Below are 19,655 nucleotides of genomic sequence, written 5' to 3' on the forward strand. Positions count from 1 at the left end.
GGAAAGACGACCAAAGGAGGAATTGGCTTTGGGGATGACCAGTGAGATATACCTTAATGACCAGATAGTTTACCTTAATATTTGTCGTATTATTTATTTTCTGGTGGATTAAACTGAAATTACAACCAACTTTCTATGGCTCGTTTTAAAAATAGCGATATTTTGGAGATTATTTCATTTTCAAATAACCCGAAGGCTGTGAGAGGCTGTAATCTGAATAAAGGGGAAAGGGTCATTATTGAACATGGGGTGAGACATTCTTACTAATCTGCTCAAGAACCAGTTCAGATTTAAGTATAACTTGTGTATGACTGATGTCTAATGCTTTAATATTGAATAATTTGTGCCCTACGAATTCATTATATAAATAGGCAGTGTTTAATGTTGTCTGGCTTGCCGTTACAAATTAAATATAATATTTTTTGTTCATATAATTAAATTAAACACAGGTCGCTAGGTGTAGGCAAGTTCATAAGCAATCAGGTCAAATGGGATATTTCTTTTTGTTTTTCCTCTAACTTATTCTGTGCCTCTATGGTACTGTTTTTTTTACTATTAGTCCTTCTATTTCCTTTGTTAATATGGACTCTTTTGACCTGAATTGCTTTTGTTTTCGAGATAAGTATTGAATTGCAAGGCTTCTAAAGGCATATTAAAAAGTGTCCCTGAGTTGCGCAGCGGTCTAAGCCACTGCAATTTAGTGCTAGAGGCGTCACTACAGACCCTGGTTTGATTCCAAGCTGTATCACAACCGGCCGTGATTGGGAGTCCCATAGTGCGGCACACAATTGGCCCAGCGTCGTCCGGGTTAGGGTTTGGCCCGGGGTAGGCTATCATTGTAAATAAGAATTTGTTCTTTAATACATGTTAAATAAAAATAAAGGGATCTGCAGTACCTATATCGGAAAAAGTATGTTATAAATTAATTTTGTCCTAGTTAAAAACAAGTTATCATCCAATAAGCTTTGATTACATGTCCAATATCCTCGCCCACATGGAAATTATGTAAGAGTAATGTATATGCCAATTATTTGATGGTCCGACCGCATTCTATCCACTATCAACACTTAACATTTTTTGGGTGCCAGCGAGAATGACATGAGAAAGTAGTCAAGACGACCCGCTTGATTGAGCCTCTGCCATGCATATCTCACTAAGTCAGTGTCACGACTTCCGCCGAAGTTGGCTCCCCTGCCCGTTCGGGCGGTGCTCGGCGGTCGTGGTCACCGTCCTACTCGCCGCTACCGATCCCTTTTTCGTTTGTCTGTTGGTTTTGTCTTATTAGTTTCAACTGTGTGTATTTTGGTTTAATTAGCTTCCCTATATGTAGTAGTTTGACCCGCCCTTGTTTTATGCAGGATTGTCTTTTGTTACGTGTGTACATATTAGGTCGTTGTGTATTTTATTTTCTATACTGGACACCCTGTGGTTTTGGGTTGTCTGGTATAGTGTCCTGCTCCCTGTATTGTGTTTGGCTTATCAGTTTGGTGTGCAATAGTAAAGCACTTTACTCCGTTACTCTCTCTCCGCGTCTGATTCCTGCACACACACCTAGTCCCGCGTGACAGTCAGGGTATTTAAACCTTTATATATCCACTAGTTTCAATATATCATTGATATTTGTGATTTCCTTTAGGGTTATAGCTTGTAGTGAGTGATATTACATTTACAGTCCATTGAGGTATTTAAAACGGTATTATAATCTCCCACCATAATAATAGAGTCTTGTATTGCTTGTAGGTTTGATAAATTATTATATATATTTTCAAAGAAGCGTTGATCATCAGTATTTGGACTGTATAGACTAATGAGCCATATATGTTTATGGGCCATTAACATATTTAAAATAATCCCTCTACCTTGCGGATCTGTTTGGACAATTTGAACATTCGGATCAAAATTATTATTAATATCATCTCCCATTTTGAGTTTCTTTGATATAGGCTATTGAACATCACTTTTACATGCCTCATGACCTTAGTTAAACGAGAGAGAACATTTTCCAATTTAACACAGTAATATATTTGTCCTGGCATTTGTGTGATACAAATGCTCTTAATAGCTCCTCAATACTAAAACCTACACTTTGAGTTGTGAATCATATATTGAGCTGTGTAGTATATTCTAATATTTGATTGACTTTGGGCAGCCAGACACAAACTACTGGAAAGATGAACAAGCATGTTACTGTAACAGTCGGTCAGCTCAACGAAGTGGCCATTGAGTGAAATTTATAGGCTAATCATTGGATTGCTGAAAAGCTCTGCTGATGACACATACTTTACTATAGGATGCTACGAAATAAGTACTGGGATGGTAAGTAATTGTAGTAGTCGGTTAGTGGAGGGTAGCAGGTAGCCTAGCTGTTAGAGAGGTGGGCTAGCAACTAGAGGATTGTCAGTTTGAATCCTAATTTGTATGGGTAAATCTGGTGTAGTGAGCTGGCAACAGAGGTTTGCTGACATCATACTAGATGCCGTTGTGCCTACAACTGCTCCAGGGGTGCTGTGCCTGAACCTAAGTGAGATTTGGTTGCAAGCAAGCAAAACATTTTAGTGGCACCACTCTTGAATGCGAAGAGAAACATTTGCAGCTTTAAAGCAAATTTCTTGCAGTTATACACATTTTGCAAAGGGACAAAGAGAAAATGTTTCCATTTTAAAGCTAATTTCCTGCAATTCTTCCCCATATGTTGCTTCTGCCAAGAAACGGCACTGACCCTGGCGTGTGTGTGCTTATTTGTCAGTATGAGTATTTCAATCTAACCTCTCCTTCCTCATGCTCTTTTCCCCACCCAAGTGGAAAAGAAGGATCAGCAGCTCTTCCATTCTCTGTAAATTAATGGGCAATAAAGTACATCTTAGCTTATTTTAGTAAGTTGACCTAAAGTTTTTCAGGGAAAACATTTCAGGGCAATACTGTATGCCAGAAAACCAGAAACATCCGCTTTCTACCAATTCTGCGAAGAGTGTAATAAGCTACTGTGGCACACTCATACCGATTTCACACTGCCGAGCCGAGCTATAGGGTGCTGGCCTGGTTATGAACCATAGTTGCTGGAACCATTGGACAATGTGGAATCAAAATATCCAAGACAGCACAGTATGGTTCAGGTTGGCCCTACAGCATTAATCTGGCACTAGAAGTAATCTGAGTGGTACACTTTCCGTAAAGGACCATACATCTTGGTCAGTCTATTTGCAATGTAGGGCAGAGTGGGAGAGAAGACAAATACAGTTATTGCAAGTTCTTAGACATAACTAGACAGAACTGGGTCACGATTATAAATTATTAGAACTGGTGGGATCTGTTCAATGGACTGAAGAATATCAATACAGCCGATGCGAGTGTGGGATACGATAAACGCTGCATTGAGCTGCGTGAAAGTGTGCTACATTTTACACCTCAGCAGATGAAAATGGATTTACCAGTCAGCATGTCAGTGGCTGTGACCCAAATGGCACTCTATACAATGGGAATAGGGTGCCATTTGAGAGACACCGCACACAGCATGTGTATGAGTGTATATGAGCAGCTTCAGTCAGCAGATAGCTCCAGGCTGAACTATAGCGAGTCAGGCTAAAAGGATACACAAGCCTGGGTAGCCAATGACACAGTAAATCAAGGATAGTTGAAATCACAGTGTTACATTTTTGATCAAATTGATTATTTTTTATTAATTTGACTCTACTGGGAGTTATCTTAACCCTCAAAAGAGTGTTACGCTCCCTGGAGTGATAACTGGAGTTCATTGGAACAGAGTACTTTTAACTCCACTAAAAGTAACCAGAGACAGGCAGTAAATCACAAACCACCCCCTCGTCCCTACCAACTAGCTCAGAGGCCCCTCCGTTGTCAGGTGTTGCTGACAAAACTCTGGGGGTGATTTCCAGACAGTGGCGGGGGGGGGTTAATAAAACCCATCAACTTCGGGACACACTTGTGACTTGAATGATGCAATTCATGTTCCACTTTAAATAATAAAATGAAATTAAAATGAACAAATCCCCACTGTCGTTTTACAAGATATAAACCTCAGTAACAGTTAAACATTTCATTTGGGAGGTATCAAGTCCTGAAATCAGACATAAAACAATACGCACATGGCACATAATTACAATGCCTTGCAAAAGTATTCAACCCCCTTGGTGTTTTTCCAAGGGGGTTTTGCATTACAACCTTAAATGGATTTTTATTTGGATTTCATGTAAATGGACATACACAAAATATTCCAAATTGGTAAAAAATTACTTGTTAAAAAAATTCGTAAAGATTTTAAATAGAAAAGTGGTGCGTGCATACTGTATGTATTCACCCCCTTTGCTATGAAGCCCCTAAATAAGATCTGGTGCAACCAATTACCTTCAGAAGTCACATAATTAGCTAAAGTCCACCTGTGTGCACAGGTTGTCACATGAACTCAGTATATATACACATGTTCTGAAAGGTCACAGATTCCGCAACACCACTAAACAAGGGCACCACCAAGCACGCGGCACCATGAAGACCAAGGAGCTCTCCAAACAAGTCAGGGACAAAGTTGTGGAGAAGTACAGATCAGGGTTGGGTTATAAAAAAATATCAGAAACTTTGAACATCCCACGGAGCACCACTAAATCCATTATTAGGAAATGAAAAGAATATGGCACCACAACAAACCTGCCCTTCAAAACTCACGGACCAGGCAAGGAGGGCATTAATCAGAGGCAACAAAAATATCAAAGATTACCCTGAAGGAACTGCAAAGCTCCACAGCGGAGATTGGATTATCTGTCCATAGGACCACTTTAAGCTGTACACTCCACAGAGCTGTGTTTTACGGAAGAGTGGCCAGAAAAAAAGCCATTGCTTAAAGAAAAAAATAATCAAACACATTTGGTGTTGGCCAAAAGGCATGTGGGAGACTCCCCAAACATTTGGAAGGAGGTACTCTGGTCAGATGAGACTAAAATGTAGCTTTTTGGCCATCAAGGAAAACGCTATGTCTGGCGCAAACCCAACACCTCGCATCACCCCGAGAACATCATCTCCAGGCAGCATCATGCTGTGGGGATGATTGTCATTGGCAGGGACTAGGAAACTGGTCAGAATTGAAGGAATTACGGATGGTGCTAAATACAGGGAAAATCTTGAGGGAAACCTGTTTCAGTCTTCCAGAGATTTGAGACTGGGATAGAGGTTCACCTTCCAGCAGGACAATGACCCTAAGCATACTGCTAAAGCAACACTCAAGTGGTTTAAGGGGAAACATTTAAATGTCTTGGAATGGCCTAGTCAAAGCTCAGACCTCAATCCAATTGAGAATCTGTGATATGACTTAAAGATTGCTGTACACCAGCAGAACCCATCCAACTTGAAAGAGCTGGAGCAGTTTTGCCTTGAAGAATGGCAAAAATCCCAGGGGCTAGATGTGCCAAGTTTATAGAGACATACCCCAAGAGACTTGCAGCTGTAATTGCTGAAAAGGGTGGCTCTACAAAGTATTGACTTTGAGGGGGTGGCTGGTTTTGCACGATCAATTGTTCAGTTTTTTGTCTTATTTCTTGTTTGTTTCACAATAAAACATATTTTGCATCTTCAAATTGGAAGGCATGTTGTGTAAATCAAATGATACAACCCCATCAAACAAATATATTTTAAATCCAGGTTGTAAGGCAAAAAAATAGGAAAAATGCCAAGGCAGTGAATAATTTCGCAAGCCACTGTAGTGTCATTTGAACTCCTTCAACACCATGGCCAGAGTAGTTTTAACACAAAATGGGGGTGGGACCATATAAACCCCAAAATAGGGTGAACTTTGACTCCCTAGGAGTTGAATTAACATGTTGTGATTTTACTGTGTACTATATGGGTTGTAGAATACAGCAGAAGGCATGGTCTTACATTCATCACACTGCTTCAACTGTGAAGAGAATAATAATAGGCCTACATTCTGGTTATACGGCACTTGTCAGGATGCTCAAAGATTTTTACATGTAAAAGGTATGTACTGGAATCAAAGCAAGGGTGATTGACAACAATGGCCTAGTGTATAAGTTTACATAGGCTAATAGTGTTGACTTAGTAAGGCAAATGTTTGAATGTAGCCTTTGAACAGATGCAAGAGCTTGAAAAAAAAATATTTTACCGTTATTTAACTAGGCAAGTCAGTTAACAAATGATTATTTACAAAGATGGCCTTCCCTGGCCAAACCCTAAGCTGCCCTATGGGACTCCCAATCACGGCCAGTTGTGATACATCCTGGAATCAAACCAGGGTCTGTAGTGATGCCTCTAGCCCTGAGATGCAGTGCCTTAGACCGCTGTGCCACATTGGAGCCCTGATTTGATCACTCCTAAATTGCTGAGGATTTTCCTGCACAGCAGGAAATGCAAACGTAGTGTATTTGAGTTTAAAAAAGCTTCCAATTTGAACGAAAAATGTATCAACCCATACAAAAATGTCCATTTATTATAATCAACATAATAATTCACGTCCTGCTGCTGTAGCAAACTGGCTCAAATTAAGATCCTACATCTGTAGCATAACATATTTTCCTAAACTTAGCAGGGAATCATGCTGACACCATGGTCTATTTCACAGGTAAGCCCTACTTGTAGCCAGTGCAGGAAAAATAATGATGTATTTAAATTGGATAAATCAGATTCACATTTATGCTACCACTTCGAACAAAATTATTTAATTGGAGGTTAGCTGGCAATTTGCAACATTGTTTGAAAATGGCAACCTTTTCAACTTTAGGAGGTAAATAGGCCTGCCTTATTTACAGTGTTGACATTGGCATCGCTTTATTTGAATATAAATATAAATGACCGTTTTCCAAGCAGAAAGAGATTATGCTGGCAGCACGATTGCCGATTTTCCTTTTCAAAATAAGAGTTCACCTACAAAGAAATGCAAAACTGGGAATATAAAATATTTAGCACTCTGGTGCAGTACAACTGTTTCCACAGCATTGCTACCACCATTGAAAAAATGTATGGGTAATTAGACGTATTTTATTTTAAATATTGTATTATTCATACTGTCATTACATTTGAAAGTTTACACAAACCAAATCAAAGTTTATTGATCACGTATCCAGCAGCACTTTGTTCTCCACCCCCTCCATAGCCCCTAATGTAATACACTGTAATATACTTAACATGGGATACAGAATTGCCCATAGAGAGAGAAGTTTTCTACCGGTCTCAGTTATGGAGGGGTGAACAAAGTGTTGCTGGATATGTACGGCACAGTCCCCCTCCAAAACTACACATAAACTCAGCAAAAAAAGAAACATGCTTTTTGCAGGACCCTGTCTTTCAAAGATAATTCACAAAAATCCAAATAACTTCACCGATCTTCATTGTAAAGGGTTTAAACACTGTTTCCCATGCTTGTCCAAACCATAAACAATTAATGAACATGCACCTGTGGAACGGTCATTAAGATACTAACAGCTTACAGACGGTAAGCAATTAAGGTCACAGTTATGAAAACTTAGGACACTACCAAGAGGACTTTCTACTGACTCTGAAAAACAGCAAAAGAAAGATGCCCAGGGTCCCTGCTCATCTGTGTGAACGTACATTAGGCATGCTGCAAGGAGGCATGAGGATTGCAGATGTGGCCAGGGCAATAAATTGCAATGTCCATACTGTGAGACGCCTAAGACAGTACTACAGGGAGAGACGACGGACAGCTGATCGTCCTCGCAGTGGCAGACCATGTGTAACAACACCTGCACAGGATCAGTACATCCAAACATCACACCTGCGGGACAGGTACAGGATGCCAACAACAATTGCCCAAGTTACACCAGGAACACACAATACTTATACTTATATATGCCATTTAGCAGACGCTTTTATCCAAAGCATACATTCTACGTATGGGTGGTCCCGGGAATCAAACCCACTACCCTGGCGTTACAAGCGCCATGCTCTACCAACTGTGCCACAGAAGGACCACCATCAGTGCTCAGACTGTCCACAATAGGCTGAGAGAGGCTGGACGAAAGGCTTGGTGGCCTGTTGTAAGGCAACAACGTTGCCTATGGGCACAAACCCACCGTCGCTGGACCAGACAGGACTGGCAAAAAGTGCTCTTCACTGACGAGTCGCGGTTTTGTCTCACCAGGGGTGGTCGGATTCGGTTTATCGACGAAGGAATGACCGTTACACTGAGGCCTGTACTCTGGAGGGGATCAATTTGGAGGTGGAGGGTCCGTCATGGTCTGGGGGCGGTGTGTCACAGCATCATTGGACTGAGCTTGCTGTCATTGCAAACAATCTCAACGCTGTGAGTTACAGTAACTGCATTACAGTTTGCAGACGAGGCTTGATTACCAACAACGACGAGACGGCCTACAGGGAGGAGGTGAGGGCCCTCGGAGTATGGTGTCAGGAAAATAACCTCACACTCAACGTCAACAAAACAAAGGAGATGATTGTGGACTTCAGGAAACAGCAGAGAGAGCACCCCCCTATCCACATCAACGGGACAGTAGTGGAGAAGGTGGAAAGTTTTAAGTTCTTCGGCGTACACATCACTGACAAACTGAAATGGTCCACCCACACAGACAGCGTGGTGAAGAAGGCTTCAACATCAGGAGGCTGAAGAAATTTGGCTTTGTCACCAAAAATAATCACAAACTTTTACAGATGCACAATCGAGAGCATCCTGTCAGGCTGTATACGCCTGGTACGGCAACTGCTCCGCCCACAACCACAAGGCTCTCCAGAGGGTAGTGAGGTCTGCACAACGCATCACCGGGGGCAAACAACCTGTCCTCCAGGACACCTACACCACCCGATGTCACAGGAAGGCCAAAAAGATCAAGGACAACAACCACCTGAGCCACTGCCTGTTCACCCCGCTATCATCCAGAAGGTGAGGTCAGTGTAGGTGCGTCAAAGCTGGGACCGAGAGTCTGAAAAACAGCTACTATCTCAAGCCATTAGACTGTTTAACAGCCATCACTAACATTGAGTGGCTGCTGCCAACATACTGACTCAAATCTCTAGCCACTTTAATAATTTAAAATGGGATGTAATAAATGTATCACTAGTCACTTAAAACAATGCCACTTTATATAATGTTTACATACCCTACATTAGTCATCTCATATATATATATACTGTACTCTATACCATCTACTGCATCTTGCCTATGCCATTCGGCCATCGCTCATCCATATATTTATATGTACATATTCTTATTAATTCCTTTACACTTGTGTGTAAAAGGTAGTTGTTGTGAAATTGTTAGATTACTTGTTAGATATTACTGTATGGTCGGAACTAGAAGCACAAGCATTTCGCTACACTCACATTAACATCTGCTAACCATGTGTATGTGACCAATAAGTTTTGATTTGATTTGGAAGACATCCTCCTCCCTCATGTGGTACCCTTCCTGCAGGCTCATCTTGACATGACCCTCCAGCATGACAATTACCACCAGCAATACTGCTCGTTCTGTGCGTGATTTCCTGCAAGACAGGAATGTCAGTGTTCTACCATGGCCAGCAAAGAGCCCGGATCTCAAATCCCATTGAGCACGTCTGGGACCTGTTTGATCGGAGGGTGAGGGCTCGGGCCATTTCCCCCAGAAATGTCCGGGAATTTGCAGGTGCCTTGGTGGAAGATTGGGGTAACATCTCACAGCAAGAACTGGCAAATCTGGTGCAGTCCATGAGGAGGAGATGCACTGCAGTACTTAATGCAGCTGGTGGCCACACCAGATACTGACTGTTACTTTTGATTTTGACCTTTGTTCAGTGATACATTATTCCATTTATTTTAGTCACATGTCTGTGGAACTTGTTCAGTATATGTCTCAGTTGTTGAATCTTGTTATGTTCATACAAATATTTACACATGACAAGTTTTCTTAAAATAAACGTAGTTGACAGTGAGAGGACGTTTCTTTTTTCGCTGAGTTTATTTGGTTAGTATAGACTGAGTTTTTTCCACCCCACTTTAGCTAAGACATGTATAAAAAGTTCTCTAGAAGCCAAAATCAAATCTAATTTTATTGGACACATGCACATATGTTATTGCGGGTGTAAGCGAAATGCTTGTATCCCATGCAAAGTCTACTACATTCAATTGCATTGGGGGCTATGGAGGGGCAGAGTGAAAAGCCAGCAGCAGTCTGTGTGACAAAGTCCCCCTCAAAAACGAACCATGTTTGGTTTGTAGAGACCCTACCGAGTATTTCACATCACACTTTAGCTGAGACAGGTTGAAAAGTTCTCTCTACAAGCCAATATATATCCCAAGTACTGTCTCTATTGCAATGTATTTTATTGAGGGCTATGGATGGGGTGGAGAACGGAGATCTGCTGGATATGTATGACACAGTACCCCTCCAAAACTACACACATTTGGTTATTAGAGACCCTACTGAGTATTTTCCACCCCACTTTAGCTGAGACAGGTAGAAAAGTTCTCTCTACAGCCCAATATTCTCAACATACCAGTGTTACCATAGTATTGTTTATTATTATTGGTTTTAAAAAATATATACATATTCTACAATATTTACTGATTGCCTTTACTTGTTGGCACAATACAATTGGCCACTGATTAAAAATATATATCTTCTGAATGAGTTATCCACATTGCAATGTTTTGAAATGCAGGCTTTTATTTAAACGGTTTCCTCATTACCATACTAACGTGACGTCATAATTTGTGCTGCTGGCAGAATACAATATAAAATAAACATATTAATGGCACAGACCAGGTAGGAACGGGGTCAATAAAATAGAACAGCATCAATACCAGCTATGATCAGACTCTCCAACCGGGAGTACGGTATCCAGGTCTAGAATATCGACCTCGTCCAGAACAGTGGCGTCCTCCACATCAGTATCAAATACCGAGTTTTGTTTGAAATTGGAGAATGGCTCCTCGGACGAAGTGTATGGTCCAAGAGCACAAGGATGCGATAGTGCTGGATTTGAATAATTTGCAGAGAAAACCAGACTAGAAGCAGAGCAGGCTGTACTCCCGTGCAGACAGGCCGATGAGGTTGGAAATATATGTGGGCCATTGTTGCAATTGTTTACTGAATTAGCTCTTGTCCTGAGCTGTTCGTTTTGTTTCTCCAATTTTCGGACCAGCTCCTGAAGCTTTATCACTTCGAGCTCCGCGTTTTGAAATGTATTGTTGCCATTAACGTCCGCCATCATTTAGGGGTTCAACACTTCCGATTCCATTGGTTAAAACACGCATTTAGAAAGACAAAATCAACACGCACTACGGTCGGTAACCGTAATGATCGGTCGGTCGTTCTTTGTAAGTAGACAATTGAGACGTGCTTCGTAGTGATGCTGTGTGCAGATTCAACCCAAATTATGTATTTATGCCGCGTTCAAGATGACTGGGAACTCAGAAATCTCTGACCTCCGACTTCAGTGTGTTCAAGATAACTGGGAACTCGGGAAAAACACGAGCTCTGATTGGGAAAATCGTTTTGAATGGTCATCCGAACTTGGGCATCATCACCCCCCGATTCAAATAACCAACTCATCATCAAGTTTTGATTATTTGAATCAGCTGTGCTAGGGCACTACACAGCTTTCCGAACTGAAGATCACTGACGTCACGATTTGACCTCGTTTTTTCCGAGTTCCCAGTTGTCTTGAAAGCACCAAGAATCCCTGGATTGCTGATTTCAAAGGGACAATAAGAGTCTTTGAAGGCACCGGCCGCCATATTGGTACTCCTCAGATGGAACAGTTCTCCATAGGAATGAACGTAAACCTATAGTATTTTAATAATATATTTCAAAGAAAAAATGTATTTTATTTAACTATTTCTTTCTTGTAGTGCGGACAATAACATTAGTACTCTCAAAAATATATACTTTAGGCATCCCGGGTGGCGCAGTGGTTAAGAAGCAGTGCGGCTTGGTTGGGTTGTGTATCGGAGAACGCATGACTTTCAACCTTCGTCTCTCCCGAGCCCGTACGGGAGTTGCAGCGATGAGACAAGATAGTAGCTACTAAAACAATTGGATACCACGCAATTGGGGAGAAAAAGGGTCAAATAAAAAAATATATATATACTTTAAAACTGGAATAAGTAATGGTGAAACTGCCACATCGGTTTGTGATATTACAATATCAAATGAATTAATTCTAACAATGGTAATGTTTTTCCCTCTGAAATCATTGCACATCATTGCACGTGCGCTAGAACAACTACCCCACCAAAAACATTCTTGAAAAAAGTATACTTGCTCAGACTTTAAATGAGCAAATAAAACTCATAGAATAAAAGGGAACGTTCTATATCTTCTAATCTTCCAGACTTGGAATTGTATCAACTCGCCCCCCAGGGCTTTTACTTGCGACATATAGTTATTTAAATGCACGAAAAGCATTCCATTACACCTGCAATAACATCTGTGTATGCGACCAATACAATTTGATTCGATTTTTTATTTGATATAGAGGAACAATGGGTACATACTGAAGATAGTAGTCCTGTAGCTCAGTTGGTAGAGCATGGCGCTTGTAACGCCAGGGTAGTGGGTTCGATTCCCGGGACCACCCATACGTAGAATGTATGCACACATGACTGTAAGTCGCTTTGGATAAAAGCGTCCGCTAAATGGCATATATTACTTATATATATATAAGATGTACATGCTCATCCCCAGAATCTGTGTCTATTTTCAAAAGGGTCAAGCTAAGAACATTAACAACTTAATAGTGAAGAACTCTATAACAATAATGGATACTTTTTAAAAACATTTTCTACAGAACCATTATCACTCCCTAAATCACAACCCTATGGAACAATCCTATAGCTTTTCAGAATTCAAAGATAAATTGGTCCACACAGAAAACTAAAGGCATGGTAACCATAAATTACTTGGAAATAGCAAATACATGTATTTCCATGACAGAATTCAAAAGCAATTTTGGACTGACTAATGTAGATATTTTCAAATACATGCAACTCAAAAAGTTGAATATCAAGAAATGTTTATTTTAAATATTTTGGACATCAGAGCCATTTTAAGGGAATCCTATTTGAGTCAGTAAAGGATAGGTAAGATATGCAAAACCTTGCAGAGAGCCTATCCAACTGATAATCTCTTAGAAAAAAAATATAAACTATTGGAAGCAAGATTTAAAAAACGGATATTGTCACAAGAAGGATGGAGTTTTGGAACATAACTAACACAATTACACTTAATTAAAATGTACTCTTAATCCAATATAAACTAATGTGTGCAATTTATCACACAAGAGACATTCACAAAATGTATACCACAATGACAGTCATTTACATTTACATTACATTTAAGTCATTTAGCAGACGCTCTTATCCAGAGCGACGACTTAAGTGTAGAATTAACAATGACTCAATAATCCATGCCTTCTGGGAATGTCCAAAAGTGATGGACAGAGTTGGCTGTCAGAAGAATTACAATGTAAATGTACTTTTAATCCGTTTGTCTGCATATTTCAAGACATGGCACATGAGGGTGGAGTGAGATACCCAATGGGTTGGATGATACTTTAAAAAACGTCTTTAAAAAAACGTATGCTTAAAATCAACCAATCCTCTAACGTTAACACAATGGAAACAAAATGGTGCAGTTTGAGGCGGGCGCTGGGGATCGGGGTGTGAGCAGGTGGGTCTGGGCAGGGGTGAAGTTGTCGTTTGTATGTGTAGGTTTTATATTGTAAAAAAAATGTGACATGGCATGCGACGACGAATGAGGCATTTTGTCCCAGTGCGGTGATACTGATGATTTGTCGGCACAGATGGTTTGTTTACATAGCAGGTTAGATTAATTAACGTGGCAAGTTTTTTTTAAACTAACGCAGCAGGTTAGGTGAATTAACTTATCAGGTTGGGAGAATGAGATTAAGGTTAGGAAAAGAGTTAGGTTTATCTACAATGCTACAGTTGTCAAACAACTGTTGTCCCCGACACGAACACTAGATGTCGCTGTAGGCCTACTCCATTTACAGAAGAAACTTAAGCAACAGAGAAACGTAAACAAACCATGTGTGGTGACAAATCATCCATATCATAACACTGGTGGGCAGATTGTTTTTGGCACTGATCATTTGGACGAATCAAGATTTTTCAGGTGTTCTCCTTTTTTTGGAATGGGGGGGGGGGTATCTGGCCCATGCTTTGTCGTGCGTTTAGTTTGCTTCAAATTTAATTACGTTACAGTGCCTTGCGAAAGTATTCGGCCCCCTTGAACTTTGCGACCTTTTGCCACATTTCAGGCTTCAAACATAAAGATATACAACTGTATTTTTTTGTGAAGAATGGTGGGAAACAATCATGAAGTGGAATGACATTTATTGGATATTTCAAACTTTTTTAACAAATAAAAAACTGAAAAATTGGGCGTGCAAAAGTATTCAGCCCCTTTACTTTCAGTGCAGCAAACTCTCTCCAGAAGTTCAGTGAGGATCTCTGAATGATCCGATGTTGACCTAAATGACTAATGATAAATACAATCCACCTGTGTGTAATCAAGTCTCCGTATAAATGCACCTGCACTGTGATACTCTCAGAGGTCCGTTAAAAGCGCAGAGAGCATCATGAAGAACAAGGAACACACCAGGCAGGTCCGAGATACTGTTGTGAAGAAGTTTAAAGCCGGATTTGGATACAAAAAGATTTCCCAAGCTTTAAACATCCCAAGGAGCACTGTGCAAGCGATAATATTGAAATGGAAGGAGTATCAGACCACTGCAAATCTACCAAGACCTGGCCGTCCCTCTAAACTTTCAGCTCATACAAGGAGAAGACTGATCAGAGATGCAGACAAGAGGCCCATGATCACTCTGGATGAACTGCAGAGATCTACAGCTGAGGTGGGACACCTCTGTCCATAGGACAACAATCAGTCGTATATTGCACAAATCTGGCCTTTATGGAAGAGTGGCAAGAAGAAAGCCATTTCTTAAAGATATCCATAAAAAAAATGTAGTTTAAAGTTTGCCACAAGCCACCTGGGAGACACACCAAACATGTGGAAGAAGGTGCTCTGGTCAGAATGAAACCAAAATTGAACTTTTTGGCAACAATGCAAAACATTATGTTTGGCGTAAAAGCAACACAGCTCATCACCCTGAACACACCATCCCCACTGTCAAACATGGTGGTGGCAGCATCATGGTTTGGGCCTGCTTTTCTTCAGCAGGGACAGGGAAGATGGTTAAAATTGATGGGAAGATAGATGGAGCCAAATACAGGACAATTCTGGAAGAAAACCTGATGGAGTCTGCAAAAGACCTGAGACTGAGACAGAGATTTGTCTTCCAACAAGACAATGATCCAAAACATAAAGCAAAATCTACAATGGAATGGTTCAAAAATAAACATATCCAGGTGTTAGAATGGCCAAGTCAAAGTCCAGACCTGAATCCAATCGAGTATCTGTGGAAAGAACTGAAAACTGCTGTTCACAAATGCTCTCCATCCAACCTCACTGAGCTTGAGCTGTTTTGCAAGGAGGAATGGAAAAAATGTCAGTCTCTCGATGTGCAAAACTGATAGAGGCATACCCCAAGCGACTTACAGCTGTAATCGCAGCAAAAGGTGGCGGTACAAAGTATTAACTTAAGGGGGCTGAATAATTTTGCACGCCCAATTTTTCAGTTTTTGATTTGTTAAAAAAGTTTGAAATATCCAATAAATGTCGTTCCACTTCATGATTGTGTCCCACTTGTTGTTGATTCTTCACAAAAATATACAGTTTTATATCTTTATGTTTGAAGCCTGAAATGTGGCAAAAGTTCGCAAAGTTCAAGGGGGCCGAATACTTTCGCAAGGCACTGTACTTGTCACTTTATTTTTGAATTACAGTTTCCCTAAAACGGTGCGCACCATTCTTCAACAGGCTTTGAGGTACGTTTTCTCGTTTTGTGGGTGTGGCGAGGTATGATCTGATCAATATGGGTGTGTGACACAGACGGCTGGTGGCATCTTAATTTGGGAGGATGGGCTCAAATTAATGGCTGGAATGGGGAATAAATGGAACGGTATCAAACACATTGTTTCCATGTGGTTAATGTCAATACTTTTGATTCACATTTAATTGATTTGGCACACACACAATGCATAGCCTACAAATACTTGAAAGAAAACACCAAACTGTTTTGTGTAACTTCTGTCCAAAGTTTAATAAAGATGTATTTATATTTTTGTATTGCACACACAAATCAGCCCCCCGGCCCTAATTCTTACATCATATGGGTATCTTACAGTAGGTCTACTTTGGTAGCCTGAATGCCTGTGAGAAATACGTTAATTATGTAAACAGGTTTTCAACCTCAATACATTTCCGTATCTATATAAGGAGGATCCATGTCACCAAAGCGTCATTCATAATCGTCAATCTGTTAAACACCTACATAATAAAGACCCCATCTTCATCTTCATGTTCAACTATGTCATTTTTCTGTAAAAACAATGAAGAATATATGTTACCTCACAGTGACCCAAATTAGGTTTGGAGATTTTTATGTCTCCGTATTTAAAGAAACCAATTGAAAACCAGTAAATCCAGACGCACCATTTGTAAAACATTGATACAGTGTACCGTAAAACATTAGTATGAGATGTAGTTCTGAGTGTGTTTCTAAATGTGCTTACCTCTGGTGACTTCGAAGCAGCGCTCACAGTTGACGGTGCGTCTGTGGACCAAAATACTGCCTTGTGATGGCCCAGGGGACTGCTACACACCTCACACTGAGGACACAGAAACACACATTGTCAGATACTCTCATTAGGCGAAGAAGAAGATCATGATGCATGTGTATTGATTGTTACATCTCAAGGCAGACACAGAGTCTGGTAATCTTAATGAGGAGATGGTTGGATGTAATCCAATCAAACCAATTATTGGATCTAGTAGTGCAAATGTAACCTATTCATATCACAATATGGTAGATCTGATAAGAAGAAAGAAGCCTCTGTACGCACACTCAGACACAGACATTCAAATATTAGCATATGGTGTTAATATTTAAATATTTAAATAGTGTTTACCTTGAAGCAGGTAGTGTGGCAGTTGATCTTCATATCCTCCAGCACCATCTTTGGTCATAGCTCATGGGCTTACAGCAGTAGGAGCACAGGTCTCTCTCCAACACAATCCAACAGGGACTGAGAGGGACTTATCATCATCACATGGCTGTGTGAGAAAGCATGCATGGACCTCATGTCGGGCCAGACGTAATCTGCTAGGGGAGATATTTTATCAAAACCATCAGAGGCCTTGTTATTTGTGGCTAAATAACTATGTTATATGTTCTAACTACATTATAGGACTTTTACAATTATGTTATTTAAGAATAATAACATTCAACTAAATGTTTTTGTTTGTACATGTGAAATCTTAATCATGTGCACAGTCTAAGATGAAAACAGATATAAATAGCACAGTTTGAGAGCATAATGATGATGACGGGATTTGTGAAAGCAACTGAGGAAAACTAAAATGGCTATTACCACTTGAATGAAGAATAACATTTAAAAAATCTACTCCATCAGAGTGCTGAAAGATCTGAATAATCATTTACTGGGTATTTTCAAATCATATTCTATATTTGACAAATGAACATAAATTTTTGTAAGAAAAAAATATGTCTGTTTTCAGTGGCTTGTCAACTCCGCCCCTTAAGAGAAATGTTTTTGTCAATATTCTGAAAAGGTATTTTAATCACTGTTTTTGCTTAAAGTATTTGCTGTGCTAGAACTAAGCGTTAATGTTTGCTTTATAAATGTTTTATGTTCTGAAACCAAATCAGCACTGGGGCATTATTTAGCCCTATTAAAAAAGATGTTCGGAGATTGTATTAACTATTTGAAAAATCTAATGTTAGAATTAAGCAATCAAGGTCTTTAAACATTTGTTGAACAATAAATATTTGAAAAGTATGCCTTTTGTGGTGTCTGACGGAGTTATCATCAATCCAATTAGTTACATTTTAAGAAAAAATGTAAGAATTAGGAGGCTGTTCCTTTCCATGGTGTGATAGCTGATACTTTGGTCTATCAAAATATATATTTCAAATGTTGTTAATATTAAGACAAATATTTGGGAAATAAAGAAGAGCTTGTCCCGTCTTTCAAGAATCTCATTTTTTACTAAGGGTCTATCTAGAACATAAAAGGGTTATTTGGCTGTCCCCATAAGGGAACTATTTTGGGGTCCAGGTAGAACACTTTTGGTTCCAGGTAGTACCTTTTTGGGTGCCATGTAGAACCCTTTCCACAGAGGGTTCTACCTCGAACAAAAAAGGAATCTACCTGGAACCCGAAAGGACCCTACGGGGACAGCCGAAGAACCCTTTTGGAACCCTTTTTTATCTTTCTTGTATGCGTTCCTGCAATCTCACCTTTCAGTAGTAGAATACACAGTCTTGGTGGGTTTTGACACGAGAGAATCAAACAGATCGTTCTCAGCCCGGCTAAAGATGAGAATAAAATTGTTCAAGGACCATGCCCTAGGACCATGCCTCAGGACTACTTGGCCTGATGACTCCTTGCTGTCCCCAGTCCACCTGGCCGTGCTGCTGCTCCAGTTTCAACTGTTCTGCCTGCGGCTATGGAACACTGACCTGTTCACCGGACGTGCTACCTGTCCCAGACCTGCTGTTTTGAACTCTCTAGAGACAGCAGGAGCGGTAGAGATACTATGAATGATCGACTATGAAAAGCCAATTAACATTTACTCCTGAGGTGCTGACCTGTAGCACAGTCGACAACCACTGTGATTATTATTATTTGACCATGCTGGTCATTTATGAGCATTTGAACATCTTGGCCGTGTTCTGTTATAATCTCCACCCGGCACAGCCAGAAGAGGACCGGCCACCCCTCATAGCCTGGTTCCTCTCTAGGTTTCTTCCGAGGTTCAGGCCTTTCTAGGGAGTTTTTCCTAGTCACCATGCTTCTACACCTGAATTGCTTGCTGTTTGGGGTTTTCGGCTTGGTTTCTGTACAGCACTTTGAGATATCAGCTGATGTAAGAAGGGCTTTATAAATACATTTGATTGATTGATTGATTGAAGTACAGTTTGTTACATGTATACTTCAAAATGGATATTGCTGGTGGCCTATAGATGGTCTAGTTAATTTACTGCCGGGTAGGAGATGATTAATACTACCGTACCTACTGTCCTTGTAGGTAGTAGACGTGTAGACGGTGGGACTGGTGACACTGGTGTACTCATAGCTGCACAAAATCACAGAATATATAATGTCATAAGTGGACATAAGAAAATTTACAACCATCTGGATTTGGCCTCAAAAATATACTGAACAAAAATTATGTAATGTAATGTGTTGGTCCCATGTTTCATGAGCTGAAGTAAAAGACATTGGAAATGTTCCATGTGCAATTTTTTATTTATTAAATTCCTGTTAGTGAGCATTTCTCCTTTGCCAAGATAATCCATCCACCTGACAGGTGTGGCATATCAAGAAGCTGATTAAACAGCATGATCATTACACAGATGCACCTTGTGCTGGGGACAATAAAAGACCACCCTAAAATGTGCAGTTTTGTGACACAACACAATGTCACAGATGTCTCAAGTTTTGAGGGAGCGCACAATTGGCATGCTGAGTGCAGGAATGTCCAGCAGAGCTGTTGCCAGAGAATAAAACCA

The 19,655-nt window shown here is 40.3% G+C and overlaps 1 protein-coding gene across 2 annotated transcripts in view; it reads right to left on the reverse strand.

The window, feature by feature from the left end:
- LOC118367217 (SLAIN motif-containing protein 1-like) overlaps positions 1-19,655 on the reverse strand; it is an 82,702-nt gene that overhangs the window by 41,724 nt on the left and 21,323 nt on the right. The window contains exon 1 of one of the 2 annotated variants that reach the window (XM_035750390.2): positions 10,774-11,559. The exons of the other annotated variant lie outside the window; for it this stretch is intronic. Coding sequence (XP_035606283.1) covers positions 10,774-11,183 — 410 coding nt within the window. The 5' untranslated portion in view covers positions 11,184-11,559. Of the gene's footprint in view, positions 1-10,773; positions 11,560-19,655 lie in introns of those variants that run through there. 2 annotated transcript variants of the gene reach the window in all.

The sequence above is a fragment of the Oncorhynchus keta genome, chromosome 34, assembly GCF_023373465.1.
Source record: "Oncorhynchus keta strain PuntledgeMale-10-30-2019 chromosome 34, Oket_V2, whole genome shotgun sequence".
NCBI lineage: Eukaryota > Metazoa > Chordata > Actinopteri > Salmoniformes > Salmonidae > Oncorhynchus > Oncorhynchus keta.